At 58.4% G+C, this 15,129-nt stretch overlaps 1 protein-coding gene across 3 annotated transcripts in view; it reads left to right on the forward strand.

Annotated features, from left to right (window-relative positions):
• The window catches only part of SORCS2 (sortilin related VPS10 domain containing receptor 2), a 426,038-nt gene that overhangs the window by 32,462 nt on the left and 378,447 nt on the right, over nucleotides 1-15,129 (forward strand). Inside the window, exon 1 of one of the 3 annotated variants that reach the window (XM_019748208.3) lies at nucleotides 5,953-6,542. The exons of 1 other annotated variant lie outside the window; for it this stretch is intronic. In XM_019748208.3, the coding sequence (XP_019603767.3) occupies nucleotides 6,072-6,542 (471 nt within the window). In that variant the 5' untranslated portion in view covers nucleotides 5,953-6,071. Of the gene's footprint in view, nucleotides 1-5,952; nucleotides 6,543-15,129 lie in introns of those variants that run through there. One more of the 3 variants, XM_074320821.2, reaches the window with a different exon arrangement.

Raw genomic sequence — 15,129 nt, forward strand, 5'->3', positions numbered from 1 at the left:
GGCGCTTCTGAAACCTGTTATGAGCTCCCTTGTCCTCCAGCTGTGTGATCCAGGGCTGCTCACTCAGCCTCTCTGGGCCTCTGATTCCTTGTTTCTAAAATCAGAGTAACAGTCGGCACAAGGGCCCCTCTGTCCCCAGTTCCCCCCACCGTGTGGTGCATGGGGAGGGGTGGGGAACCTTCAGCCCTGAGGGTGAGAGGAGAAGCCGGGCCCCCCAAGGCTGGCCTATGCTTCCCGTGCCCCCTTGCCCCCTTTCCCTCCTCCCTTCTTCCGTCCCTTCCCTCACAGGTGTTTTCTGGGTTCCTACTGCAGGTCAGGGCCTGTGCACTTGGCTTCAGTGACAGAACCCCTGGCCTCGGCTGTCTTCCCTGAGGCCCCCAAGAACCCCAAAGATAGTTTCTGGTTGGCGGTATGTCCCTCCAATGTCCAGCCCTCCTCTCCCTGCCCTGCCCACTGGAGGGACCGAACTGGGCTTTGACCCCAGACGGACTGACGGGGGATCCCTGGACCCACCGGAGCCACTTTCCCAGGCCTCCCCGGTGCCCATCAGGAGGTGACCATGAACTCTAATGCTGAGGGCAGACTTCTAAGCCACACTCCAGACCAGTACGAAGGGGGCTGAGGGGAGAGGAATCACCCCCAGCCTGCAGCACTGGCCAGGCCTGGTCCCGCCCCTGCCTCTGTCCCCATAGCGCGTGTGTGTACATAGAGAGCTGGGAGCAGGTGGGCTCGGGGCAGGCCCGGGCACAGGCCTCACGAACTTCCCTGCTGTACACTGGGAGCCTCGTTCTCAGCAGGGGTCAGGCCTGTGAGGCCGAGGGGCCTGGCGGGGAGGAGGGTACCCACGTCCACCCTACCCGTTGGGAACTCGTTGGTACATGGGGAAGCACAGGTTCCTCGTCCAGATGCTGGGGTCAGAGCCCCCGCTGCCATCCCTGCTGCTTATGGGACCTTTGGCAGGCCCTCTGCCTTTTTGTGTTGTGCCTCAGTTTCTCCTGTGGAAAGGAGATGATGATGGAGCCCACCTTGGGGCCCAGAACTGTGCCAGGCACATAGTAGGTGCTCAGTAAATGAATGCATCAACCATGCGTTGTCTCTGGTTAAGCAGAACCCAGACGGCTGGACATGGTGGAGTGTCACCCCGTCTCTGTCCGATTTGGGCCTCCTGCTTGGCCAGCTTCTCACACCGGGCTGCCCACAGCGGCGCTGCTCCAGGGGATGGAAAGGGCGCCCACAACCGCGGAGCTGCCGTCACCTCCCTCCCTGGCTCGCTGCCGCTTCGGGTGGGAGCTGCCAGCCCCGGGCCGTCTCACGGTGGGGTCTTTCTTCTTCCTCCGTCTGGACAACGGTTCCCTTCAGTCTCCGTATCAGACTTCTGCAGTTACCTGAGCTAACACCCTGACCAGCGGTCCGCAGGCCTTGCTCCATTTCCCTTGCCGACCTGCTACTGGGTTTGTAGTGCTTCGTCTTTGTCCCCCACTCTAACTCCTGAGTTTGCTGAATGTCATTAGGAGACTTCTCTGCAAGCCATCATAGGCCTCCTGCCCCTGCCCGCACAAACTTCTTAGTCTTGCTGGGGGCCAGGCTGGGCCACTGAGGGTGTGGCTCCCCTCCGTGGAGGCGGCACCCCAACAGCCGGTCCCCTCAGTCTCCCTCCTGCTGGGTCCCCAAGCGTCCCAGAGAGGACCGCTCATAGAGTCCCTGACCATCTCTGAGGCCGGCCTGCTCGGGGAGCCACACAGGTGGAACTTGGTCACGTTTGTGAAGATAAATGAAGATGCTGGCACTGGAGACCCCCAATCATTTAAAAAACACCCGACGTGTCGTGAGCGAGCAGTCTGATACAAGTTGGATCAGGAGCATTGTTGGGGGATGGGAAGCAAGTCTGGACCTTGAAGCTAAAAGGTTTGGGCTGGGGTGCAAGGACTCCCCTTGTCAGGAAAGGCACCTTCGATCGGGGTCCAGTCCTGTGGCAGGTGATGGCATCTGTCCTCCTCGCAGGAATCCCTATAAAAAGCCGTGCTGTGGGGCAGGGGCTCATGGCTCACTGTGCACTCAGATCACGGGAGCTTAGAAACGACTGAGTAAAGGGGCTCTACCCGGGGAGTGGGAGGGCACGAGTGGGGCCTGGGCATCGGCGTTTTCCTGAAGTTGCCATGTGGTTCTAATGTGCATCCCGGCCCAGACCCCTGGGTTAGCACCGTGGTTCTCAAGCTCAGGGAGCTTGTGAGAACCACCCGGAGGCGTAGTAAACAGATCCTGGGGTCCCAGCCCAGAGATTCTGGCTCAGGAGGGCTGGGCGGGTCCAGGAGTCGGCTCTGTAACCAGTTCTCATTAACGCGGAAGCTGCTGGTCCAGGGCTGACATGCTGGGAACCACCGAGGCAGGGCAGTGAGGTGCCATTGACAAGTGGGGCAGCTCAGCACACAAGGACTGGACGTGTCTCGCTTAGGACACCCGCTGGTCCATGGGACGTGGGCCTTTTAATATTCTGAACTCCTTTGTGACTTCACCTTCTTTATCTTGAAGTTGGGGAGACAGTACCTACCATCTCTAGCTGCTGTGAGGGTCAGTGAGTTCTTCCATCAAGCACAGAGCCTGGCCCAGAGTAGGCACCCCACACGTGCTAACCTCCGTGAGACGCTGCTGTCACCTGGAAGGATCAGTGGAGGGCGCCCCCCTGAGCAGCCTTTTCCTGCAGCCCCAGACCCGCCCCCGCTGCCGAGTTCCTCAGGGTCCGGGCCCCTCCCACAGCACCTGCTTCCCCAATGTCACTGTCTGCTCAGTCACCTGCCTCCCCCATCAGACTAGCTCTCCAGGAGCAGGGAGCAGTGTGACTCTGTCTGGAGCCCAGTGCCCTGCGTGGAGCAGGGAGGAGGGGGCCATGCGCGGGGATTGCTGGGCTGGTTTCCCTGTGTTTGGACCTCAGTGCTGCAAGGGATCAGGTGTTACAACCCAGAGTGTCTACTGTGCATCCCATGCGCCCAGTGCCCAGCCCAGCCCCCAGCGTCCCACATGGCTCTGCCTCCCAGTGCCTGGAGCGGCTTCACCAACGGGCCCCTATCTGCACTCTCGCCCTGACGCCTGCTGAGCCAATGGGCTACCTCGATGGCACCACAGCCACTGCCTCCATGGTCCCGGGAGACCTCTCTCTATCAGAGAGGTCAGGTGCAAGGCCTGATTGCTGCCAGCCAGCTCCTGTTTGCTTCCTGCTCTTCCCCGCCTCTCTCTCTCTGGCACCTGAGACCCGAGTCCCAGACTTCGGTCACTAAGGAGAGTGAGCACAGGGGGGTGGGAGGTACCTGGAGGTGGGCTTCCCTCCATTGTCCCCTTCTGCATCGCTGCCCACCTGTGCCTGCCACCATGGTGTCTCACTGGACGTGACAATCACCTCTCAGGTGGCTTCCTGTATCTGTCCTCCTGTGGCCAGAGTGATGGCTGAAAAATGCCCTAGTCTCACTCCTCTGCGACTTTGTATCAGTCTGTGAATACAAATCAAGCCCGTTGCGTTCCTCCCCTGGACACTCAGCTGCTCTGGCCTGGCCTGGTGGTTCATAGGCTGTCCCTCTAAGGGGACTACTTTCCTGCCGTGCCCACGGCCACCCCTCACCATTCCCTTCTCAGTTCTCCGAGTTTCCTGACTCCATGGCCCCTTCGTCTCCATCTGGTGGCTGCCTTGTTGTCTCCTGAGGACTTACTACTGTCTGAAGTGACTTGGCCTCAGGAGCTGTCCATCTACATGGGGACAGAGCACCTTGTCAGCACAGGGAACTTGTGTGTCTCCTTATCACCGTTTCCCCATGTCCAGCAACGTTTGTGAGCTGAGTGACCTGGGGGAGTCACAGTGACACTGAGCTTTGCATTCAGAGAACGGTGATTCCGTCCTGTTCTTCTGGATGCTTTGCACCCTTATTAGGGCAGAGGCAGCGACTGTTCTGGAAAGAGCACCTGTGAGGTGTGACGCCACCTGCATCCCAGGTCTGGACTGTCCCCTCAGTTTGCTGGGACCTTAATGAAGTCACTGATGATGTGGGCCTGTCTGAGCCTGTGGTGGTGGGGCTGTGCCCATATCTCCTCCCGGCCTTGCTGAGCCCTACACACAGGTGACAAGTAATGTGGGTGACGGGCAGGGTGGGGGTGGGGGTGGGGAGCGCCACCTCAGGGCCAGAAAACCTGGCTGACATGCCTGGCCAGTGGCCTTGGGCAGTCCCCTCTCTGGGTCAGATGGGGATAATCATACCTCCCCCACTGCCTGGTGGTGAGAATTAAATACAAAACCTGCACCCTTCCCCCCACCTCCCCAAGAGCAGAGGCCTTGTTGTCTTTTCCAGGACACAGCCAGCCCCTAGGAAAGTGCCGCAGTAGGTGCTCAATAACTTGTCGCTGTCAAGTTCTCTTGAGGACAATACTGGAGGCCTTCCTTCATTAAAACCAAACCTAGCCCCACCAGACCAATCAGCAGGGAATTAGACTTCACAGCTGGGGATGGAGAGGCCGTGTGTAGGAAAATCCCGGGGCCTGTGCAAGCTGGGACAGACCGTCTCTTAGGCTGCCGGGCAGCGCTTTCCCCAGGGAAGCCCAGCCACTCTGCAGCTCCGCTGTGAGCCTCCCTCTAGCTGCCCCACTTGGCCTGTCTCCCCTCCCTTCAGCTCTGCACTGACCGCTTTCTGGTCTCTGCTGGACCAGGTGTTCCCACAGCAGCTTCCCCTTCACTCTCCTGAGCTAGAGGTTCAGAACCTGACAGGTGGAGAAGTTCCACCGTGGAGGGGGCGAGGGTGCATTCCAGGGAGGAGACCCTCTAGACCTCTAGCCAGACCTACCTCATGCCCAACCCCAGCCCTGGGCACAGTGCAGACCCTGGTGACAGTTACTGGCTATGCCTTCTGTTGACCCTGGCAGTGGGGGTGGGGGTGGGGTGGGGGGTGAGCAAGCAGCAGAGAGGGCCTGGGTGCTTCAATTCTTTGGGGGCCAGAGTGGACCCCTCACTTCCTATCTCTCCCAAATGTTTGAGGCTGTGCTCTCTGTCCTGTTAGGCTCTCAAAGACACACAGCTGGGAGGTGGGTGGAACAGGGAAGCTGAGCTTTTATCTAATGCCCCTGGGGAAGGATGGAAGCAGGGTGGCCCCTGGCCTTGCCTTGGAGAAACTCCCGCTCCTGGGGTTGATATGGAGCACATGGTGGGAGGTCTATTAAGTTATACTGGAATCTGTATAAAGTAGCCTGTGACCTTGGGTTGGGACTTCCTGCACTCTTCACACCCAGGCTCTGCCCTGGATGAGACCTGGCCCCCCACCCTCTCCCTCAGGACCCTCCTTCTATCCAGGCATCTGTCCTTATGTTCAGGGGCTGCCCCTGGGTGGCCCCTGGAGTTGGGACACAGAGCCACTGTCTGCAAGTCCTGAAGCCTAAGTCACAATAGTGGCTGCCAGAGGAGTGGGTTCTGCTGGGGGCAACCTCAGGGTCTTTGCAGTGCCCTCCTGCCGCCTAGACAGTGCCCTCCTGGATGTTTATGGCCCAGGTTCGGTCTCCCCTGTCAGCTCTTCATTGGCCCCTGCAGGAGAACATGTCCCCACGCACACTGTGTCCTCATCCTGGCTCTCTGGAGTTATTCTGTTTATAAACGTGTCCACTTGGGAGTGGTCTGTGTCCCTTATCAGACTGACAGCTCCAGGACCTGGCACCTGGCGGTCGTTGCCCCCCGTATTCCAGTGCCCGGAACGTGGCTGGCCCAGAGTAGCTGCTCAGTAAGGACAGGGAGAAAGAGAGACGGAGGAAGGAACAAGGAGGGGAGAAAAGGGCTCTGTGGGGGTTGAGGGCCTCGCCCCAGGCCCTGGGGCTCGGGCCTGAGCGTTTGGCGCTTGCTCCGGCGGGCGCGAGGCCGGCCGGCAGGTGGCGGTGCGCCCTCGGCTGCGCGGTGGCGTCGGCGAAGCGGCGAGTCCCCTCCTCCCGCCGGCTCCCTCCCCTCGCCCGCTCCTTTCTCTGCGCTCTCGCTCGCGCTCCCCAGCTCCCTTCCGCTCTCGCGGCCGTGGTCTCCCTGGCCCGCACCGCCCTGCCGCCGCCCCTCGGCGACCATGGCGCATCGGGGGCCCCCGCGCGCCCCGAAGGGCCCCAGCCCCGCCACCCAAGCCCGGAGCCCCGGAGCGCCGCCGCCGCCGCCGCGTTCGCCGCGCTTGCGGCCGCTCCTGCTGCTGCTCCTGCTGCTGGCCGCCTGCGGGGCGGCGGGGCGCTCCCCTGAGCCCGGGCGCCTGGGTCCTCGCGCCTGGCTGACCCGGTCGCCGCGGAGCCTGCCCGCGGGGCGCGCGCTGCCCGGTGACGGCGAGGAGTGGCAGGCGCGCGGCGCGGAGTCCGGCGCCCGGGGTCCCGCTCGGGGTCCCGGAGAGGACGGCGCCCCCGCCGCGGGCCAGGGGCGCTGGGCGCGGGCGGCGCCAGTGACCGGCGCGGCTTCGCCGGCGCAGGTCTCGCTCATCAGTACGTCGTTCGTGCTCAAGGGGGACGCGACGCACAACCAGGCGATGGTGCACTGGACGGGCGAGAACAGCAGCGTAAGTGACCTCTGCGCGCCCCCTGGGGCCCCTGCCGGGACACCTCCAAGCCCTCGACTTCCGGACCGCCCGGTGGTCAACCTGGGTGCTGTGGGATACTTGGGGACGCGAGTCACCTCGGCGGCGCCCCTACTGGCCTCTGGCCACCGGTTACTTGGGGAGAGGACCCCAGATATGTGAGCACCCTGCCTCACCTCGGGGGATATTCCCGCAGATTCCCGGGACCCTGAGACACCTCTGGGGGTGCCCCCACTGGCCCTCACATCCCAGGTTATGGGGGTTGAGGGTTGTCTCCAGAGGTTTCAGGACCGTGGCCACTTTGGGGCGCCCCAGGCCCTTTAGAATCACCCCCGAAGTCGGTGCCGCGCCTCAGTCGCCTTCAGACTCCACCTGGTCCGCTCAGCCGTGTGTTCTGGGATTTTTGGCTCCAAGACCCTCTCCTCCATGGTCTTCCCCGGTACCCGGCTCGCAGCACTTCCACGGGTTCCAGGACTTTCCCGGTCAGCGTGGTGTCTGATTCTGGGGCCACCCCTTTCCGGATTCCCGTGGTGTGACTCGCCGCCAGACGCACCGGGATGCGCCCAGATCTGCGCACCCGTGGGTGTGGGCGCCACACTGCGCTCCGAGACCCGCGGTCAGAAACTCCGTGCCCGCCCCTGCTTTCCTCACCACTTTGGCCTTGCTCTAGCTGGAAGTTCAACACGACACCCCCTTCCCGGCAAGGCCACCTCTGTTAGGGTCCTCCGGCGCCTCCTTCCGCCAGCAGTGGTTCCTACCCAGCGGGGATCCTGCCCCCTCCTTTGGGTGTTGCTTCTTTGGGCTTGAGGCCACCCAGGGCCTTTGCTTGCCTCGCCTCTCCTACCTTGCTGCTCGCCCACCCGAGATGCCCCGTGGTCACTTTGGGGTCATCTCCCAGCAGCCCTAGCAGGTCATCACAGTTTTGGGAGAGGGATGGGTGCAGAGAGGTGGCAGTTGTGTGTGTGTGTGTGTGTGTGTGTGTGTGTGTGTGTGTGGCTGGTTGTATGGGGAGGAAAGATGGGAATCTGCTCACTCCCTTCCATTGTTCATGCTGGTCCTCCCCCCAGTGGCTGACCCCCAACTCTTCTCCTTGACCACTGCTCTCCAAAGTTCTGAGGAGGCACTGAAGGGCCAGGCCCAGTGCATACTGTGGCAGTGGAGGAGTGGGGGTCCAGGCGCTTCCCTCACCAGGAAAGGGGTGCCACCCAGGCTGGGCATCATTTCACCCCTTCTTCTGTCCAGCTAGCTGGGCTCCTCCAAGGTGGGGGGGGGGGGTTCTGCTGGAAGAGAGAAAGTGTGGGTGGATGAGGATTTGGGGGCAGTGGGCAGCCCAGATGGGCTTGACTGTTCCAGAGCTCAGTGCTCTGCTCTCCCCCCCGCCCCAAGTCTCTGGTCTTTGGTCATTTCTGACATTTTTCAGTCAGACTAGCAGGCCTGGGGGTGGGGGTGGGGGTGGGGGTAGGGTGTGGAGCTGACTCCCTGGGCCCCCCGGCCAGCAGTGGACAACTAGGCTCCCCCTCCCCCTAGAGGGCCCTCCCCATCTGCATCCTGAGAGAGGGGTCAGAGCCCAGACATGCAGCTGGGCGAGCCCTACACTGCTCCCCAGTACTCAAGGACAAACTGTGTCCCGTGTAATAAGCTCTAACTTAGGGACTGAAAGGTAACCCGGAAGCCAGCAACTCAAAGGAACAAACAAACATGAAAAGTCAGTCCCCTCGAGCCAGGTATCTAAGCCCGGCCCCCACCCCACCTGCTGAGGTTGTTGATCCAGCAGCTTGTGTCCCTTTGTCCTTTTAGCTTCATTGCTGGAAGGGGGTGGGGGTGAAAGAAGGGAGAGACACTGAGGGGTGGACATCAGCCTCCCTGGTGGGACCAGTGACTCAGGACTCACAGACACCTAGCCCACCCACCCTCATTCTGAGCACAGAGCCTGAGGACCAGTTGATTTCCTTGGAGAGAGTGGGGAGGGGCCTTGGACCAGCGGGGCTGGGACAGTGAAGGGGGGCTGTCAGAGGGGCCTGATTTCCTCCTTGGGCACAGTGGCTGGGTTGAGTGGGTGGGCTTGTACCCTGGCTGCTGGCAGGTGAATGCCAGGAGAGACAGGGACTTGGGAATGGGGGGCTGGGCGTGGGGGATTCCAGAAGTGGAGGTACATCTCTCCTCTGGCCACTGGGAAAGGGGAGGGCAGGGATGGCTCCTTGAAAGCAGGGTGTAGCCTGGCACTTGGCAGACCCTTAGGAGGCGGAAACCCCAGCACTATTAGTGGCTTGAGCGTCTGTAAGCTGGAATGGGAAGTCGAAGGAGACTGTTTTCTCTGGAAAAGCAGCCCACCCTTTGGCTTGGGGAGCAGGTGACACGCTAAGAATCCTACCTCACCAGGACACAACTCAGAACAGGAGTGAGAGCTGTAACCAAGTGCGAAGTAAAACCATTTTTCTGGTTGTTCTCAGTGCTTGGCGCACGAAGTGTCTTAAAATGTCCTCTGCTCCCTTGGTTCTCAGCAGGCAGCCACAGGGCCAAAGATTTCAGCCGGGATTCTGCGCTTGGTTTCACCTCCGCTCGAAAGCATCATCTCTGAAAACCACACAGACATTCACTTGAGGGCAGTTTGTTGAGCAGAATCTTTTAAAATTGTTATTTCACCCAATTTGCCCAGGTGGTGAGACCCAAGAAAGCATGCTTCGCAGATGTGGTCCACCTGCGTAGAGAGTGTTTACCTTACTGTGTTTTCAAAATTAAAAAAAAAAAAAAAATGGTTTGATGAGAGGGACAGACTTTTTGAAATGGTATTTTAGAGCCTCTGCAAAGAGGTGTCTCCGGAGCGGAGCTGGTTCCGTGGCTGCAGCGCTGGCGAGGTCTGTGCTTCTCCCTCCCGTGCTCCATTCCCGCCTGCCCCACGGAGCTCCACACATAGGAATGGCTAGGAAGCAAACACTGCCTCTCTGTCTGATGTTTAGTGGAAACAGTGTTACCTGTGAAATGAGTGTTACATTGCAACTGACCAGCATTGCCTTTGATGGATCCAGAATGGGTTGTGCAGGGGCTCCCGGTTTTGTCTCCTGCGCGCTGCCCTCGGAGGCAGAGGTGTGATCTGAAGGTGGAGAAATACTATAGAGCGCTGATCGCTGCCTCCGGGGTTACAGGCTCATGTTCCCCTGGTGGGACTACGCTGAGCCCGATCCCAGTGGCACTGTTTCTGGGAAATCACGTGCTTGTTATGCTTCGTTTGCACGCTGCTCACTTGCGCGCCTTCCCTCACGGCACTTGCACGCCAGCTTCCTGCAGCCAGGCCGTTTGTGCAGCTTTGTCACTGTTCATCAGGTCACCCCCCCCCCCCCCGCCCCCCGTTTTCCACGTCCGCTCTGTGCTATGTCTGCGAGGCTGGGGGTGTCGCCGGGACTTGTATGCAGAGGTGATTCTCTGGGGTGTTGAGGAACCTGACGGCTTACACGCAGAGAGCCAGTCAGAGGTATGGAGCTTCTGAAGGTCTGAATGGGCTCATGGCACCTGCCAGGTGTCAAATCCTCGAGGGCAGGTGTGGTAGCTTCTTAGGGCCGCCATAGCAAAGTGCCAGAGGCGGGGCTTTAGCAACACAAACCACTCTCTCACAGCCCTGGAGGCTGGAAGTCCAAGCTCAAGGTGAGGGCGGGCTGTTCCTCCTGAGGCCGCCCTCCTTGCTGTGTAGATGGCATCTTCTCCCCGTGTCCTCACCTGGCCTTCTCTCTGTGTCTGTGTCCTATTCTCTTCCTATAAGGACACCAGGCATATTGGATCATGGCCCACTCCCGCGACCTCATTTTACCCTGATCCCCTCTGTAAAGACCCAATCTCTAAATATAGTCTCATTATGAGGTCCTGGAGGCTAGGACTTAAACATGTGGTTATTTTGGGAGGCACAGTCCAGCCTGGAACAGCAGGGAAGGGTCCCCGTTACGCCTGCATCCCCTTACTTAGCACAGTGGAGCTCAGAGCATTCCGGGGGGGACACGGACAGCTAGGGTACGAATTGGAGGCAGCTCCTAATGGCTCCCAAACATGAGGCCGGAGGTCCCAGCATGGCGGTGTGGGGTGCTGGTTGTTGACGCTTTGGCTTCGGACCCTGCTGGCCTGGGTGTGGTCAGTGAGGCCCCGAGAGTTCATGAGTCGATTGCCCAGCATCCCGTAGCCAGAAGGGAGCAGGGCCAGGCTGTGCACCGAGGGCCGTGGAAGTGAGACCTCTGGATGGAAGCTCAGAGGAGGTGGATGGCCTGGCCCAGGGCCCAGGAGGGGTGGAGGGAGAGGCGGGCCTGAGAGTTTCCAGGTGAGGACGGCCCACCCTGCTCTGCAGGCCTCTTTCTTTCCCGAAGCAGCGCGGCTTCGTGGCTCCCAGCCAGCCTCCAGAGGCCAGAAAGGCCTCTTATAAAGCACTTCAGGTTCCTGAAGGAACGGGTCCAAACCCGGCGACAAAGCTGATTTGTAGCCTTGCATCTGACGTCTGTGGTTTCGTGATGACAGCTCCATTCCACTCTTGGAACTGAGCTTGGTGGCTCTAGGGCCCTCCGTTTAAGTCTGCTGCACTTTCCCTGAGATACTTTTGCATTTCAGGCTGCTGTCCCCCGGGCCTGCCAGCATTTCGGGGTGGGCACTGGATTGGAGAGAGAGGTCTGGTTCATGGGTGGCTATGGCTGGTCAGTATGTGGATGGTGGGCATCTGCCCAGATGATTCTGTCATGGCAGCCTTCACCAAGGGCCACCAGGGGCCACCTACAGAGAGACAGAGGCAGGCAGAGGTCAAGTGGTGCGGTGACCAGTGCTGAGTGCCTGTCACATTTGCTGTCAGGAAGCTGGCCGTGCAAGCTTGGGGACCCTGGGCCTGGCAGCTGCATCAAGAATGATGAGAAAGAGGAAAGCCTGTGTCGCGTGTGGGACAGGTGACAGCAAATGGAGATGTGTGCTGGGTGGACGAGTCTAGGCGAGTCCCGGTGTGCAAACCAGCAGTGTCATCCTCAGAAGGACACCTGCTGTGTCCAGGGTGACCCAGGGTCTTCTGCATTCTTCCTGTGTGGGGAAAGCCCCAGGTGAGAAGAGGCCTCCCATTAGCCCTCAAACCAGCTGCTTTCAAGATGGTCTGTCAGGTGGTGGGGATACAGTGATGAGCAGAATCAGTCATAGCCCCTGTCCTGGTGAGACGTTTGGTCTGGACAGGAATTCATCAGAGAGCATCCCAGTGCCCTGTGAAGCTGCGTGGGGATGTCAGGGAGGGCTTCCCGGAGGAGGTGATCCAGCAGCTTTGAAGGACAAGTAGAGTCACATCGCCTGGGCTGAGGAGGGGGTTGCGGTAGTGAGAGGGAGGCCAAGGAAGAGGCTGGGGTCCTGAGAAACCTGCGGGGCTGTGGGCCAGAGCAAGGACACATCCGTCAATCAGAAAGCCTGGCTCCAGGGCATACAGACAGCCCGTTAATAAAGTTCCTGAACACATTGCACAGATCTACTTTTACTTTAACAAAGTGGCTATTTAATTTGTAGTTGCATGAGGGTTCCTGAGAGTATTTTAAAGAGGTCATAAATTAACATCGTTCTTCTGCACGCCCCTTCAGATTAGAAAGCAGCCCCGTGCTTGCACAGGCCTTCTAAAGTGCTGCCGTTATTTCAGATTTTTATTTTATTATAATTTGTCAACAGCAGGCTGAGACTCCGGAGGGTGACGTCAGGGAGTAAAAGTTGGACTGAGTAGGAAATCGGCTGGGATGATGCCGAGTGTCCCTGTGCCTTTTCCGGTTTGGGAAGAGGCGGAGGGGAGCTTGTAAATTGCCTTCTGTTTGGGGGCTTCCTCTTTTCCCCCCCCAGTCCCCAGCAAGTGAGTTATTTATAGGTTCTTCCAAGTGCTGGTTTGGCCCTTCCTCCTCCCAGTCCTGGGGTTTGCACGGGTGATTTCTGGACCCGAGAAGCTGGCTGCTGCTGCCATGCTGTCCCTGGCCAGCTCCCCCCAGGTTTGGAAGCCCAGGGAGTAGGGGAGTCCTGCTGCCATTCACAGCATTTGGGAGGTGAAGGGGTGTGTGTGTGTGTGTGTGTGTGTCCCAGACTGCATTTGCTGCGGGAATCCTGTGGAAGCCTCGTCCTGGCTGTGAGTTTGAATCCTGGCATGAAAGAAGTGCCCTGTGAATACCAACCTCACCCCGGCAGTGTCCCCCTGAGTAGGCGACCGCTGGCTTGCATGCTGGGGCTCCTAGGTCCGCGGCTGTTCTGGGCCCTCCTGGTGGAGGGTGGGGACTGAGAGTGGCATGCACTGGCACCGCCTGCGGCTGCCTTTCCGCAGCAGGTTCTCACTGGTGCAGCCCATCCTGACCTGCTCCGCGGGTTGTAAACCGCAGACTTACACAACTGTTCTCAGCCGCCGTGAGTGGTGATTGATGGGTAGCCTGCTGAGGGCAGCAGGCAACCCTTCTCTATGGAAGTAAGCCCCTAATTTGGGGACACTCCACACAGCATGGTTTGTGCCCATCATCTGTATCCCGAATAAGCTCCCTTGGTCGTTTTCAAAATAAATGGGGGTACTTGAATGTGAGCTCATATGGGAGAACTGAAAAAAAAATTGAACTCCGACGTTCTTTTGAGATAGGAAAGTTCCTTCTTATTTTGCATTTCTGTAGCAGTCAGTTACTGTATTTGCACAGAAAATGACAATCATTTAATTAGTTTCTTCTCACACCAGCTCGAAGATCTTAAAATAACAGCACTCCCCTTCCTTAGTAATTTTCTTGCTAAAGCAGATAATTTCCTGCAATGGTGGGCTCGCCTGGACGCCACCAGGCGCATCTCTTGCGTGGCGCCATTTCCTGATGCTCAGAGATAAATTAAGTTCAAATTAAAGTAAGAAAAGAGCCAGGCCTAGTGTGGCCGCTTCTATTCAGGTTGGTTTTAATTCAGAAGGACTTTTATGAGGTTTCTGCGCGTGCATATTTCTGAAGCGTCAGACGTGGAGATACCATCTCCGGGGAGATGCCGTGCGTCAGTCAGGATCACGGTGCGGCTGACATCATCTTATCTTCTCATAACAATGTCTCACTGTTTACATAGTGGTGCTGACTGTGCTAGTGAAGTTATTCACCACCGTGCCCCCTTGTGTGCCCACTGCTGTGCCAGGCGTGTCACACGAGTTACCTCTCTGGGTCCTGGGAACAGTCCTGCAAAGGAGATGCCATTATTCCCTTCACTTAACGGATGAGAAAAGTCAGGGTCACGCGTTCAGGGCACTTGCCTGAATCGCACGGCTAGTAAGGATCGGAGACGTGATGTGGATTCCTTCACTCTTGAGCTGAGTGCTTTTTCTTTACGTGCAAGAACTATTTTTATTCTTTTATTATTATTTTTTCATTGTGGGAAAATACAGCTACCATAAAAGTTACCATGTTAACCGTTTTTAAGTGCACAGTTTTGTGGTGTGAAGTGCATTCGCATTGTTGTGCAGCCATCGGCATCTCCAGAACTTTCATCTCCCCAAACTGAACTCTGCCCCCATGAAGCACTGACTTCCTGTCTCCCCTCCCCCAGCCCCTGGCACCCACCTTCTAGTCTCTGTCTCTGTGAATCCTCCTCTAGGGGCCTCATAGGAGTGGAGTCACAGTGTTTGTCCTTTTGTGTCTGGCTTGTCTCACTGTGCATGGTGCCCTCAGGGTTTATCCAGGTTGTAGCAGGTGTCAGAATGTCCTTCCTTTTCAGGGCTGAATAATACTCTGTGGGGTGGATGTGCCACATTTTGTGTGTCCGTCCATCCGTCTGTGGACCCCTGGGCTGCTCCCACCTCTTGGCGATTGTGAATCGTGCTGCTGTGGACGTTGCTGTGTAGATACCTGTTCTAGTCTCTGCTGTCGGTTCTTTTGGGTGTTTACACAGAAGCAGGCTTGCTGGATCATGTGCTAATTCTGTGTAAATGTTTAATTGAGCCTGAGGTCCTAGCTACGGCAGAACTCTCGCTATTATGTCTGCCTTGATGTTAGAGCGCTTGCCAATTCGTTGCATGGTGGCTACCCCCCAAGCTTTCCACCACCCTGTGTGTTTGGAGGCGCAACACGCAAGCTTCAAAGGCACTCCCGTCCCTAGAAGGGACACTGCGTGAGACTGTGCATGGGGGTCACTCCTGTGTCTGCTTTCTCATGTGTGACCCAAGGGAGGGCTGTTGCTCAAGAGCCCAGGAGCGGTGGGAAGTCAGAAATAGGCTGGCTGGGCGGACGCCTGGCCCGGGCTGGAGGAGGAAGTCTGCCATGGCAGGTGTCGGCAGGGGCTGCTGCCTGAGGTTGGCGGCTTGCATTTCAGATTCAAGTGCATTTCGCCTCCTCCCTACTTTTAGGCTCTTCTCCCCGTCAGCTGCCTCACTGACCAGCTAAGTAATTCAGTTTTCACTCCATAAAAATGAAGCACTGGGCCGGCCCGGTGGCTCAGGTGGTTAGAGCTCCATGCTCCTAACTCCGAAGGCTGCCGGTTCGATTCCCACATGGGCCAGTGGGCTCTCAACCACAGGGTTGCCAGTTCAATTCCTCGAGTCCCGCAAGGGATGGTGGGCTGCGCCCCCTGCAACTAAGATTGAACATGG

The sequence above is a fragment of the Rhinolophus sinicus genome, chromosome 1, assembly GCF_057876585.1.
Source record: "Rhinolophus sinicus isolate RSI-liver-muscle chromosome 1, RSI-T2T, whole genome shotgun sequence".
NCBI lineage: Eukaryota > Metazoa > Chordata > Mammalia > Chiroptera > Rhinolophidae > Rhinolophus > Rhinolophus sinicus.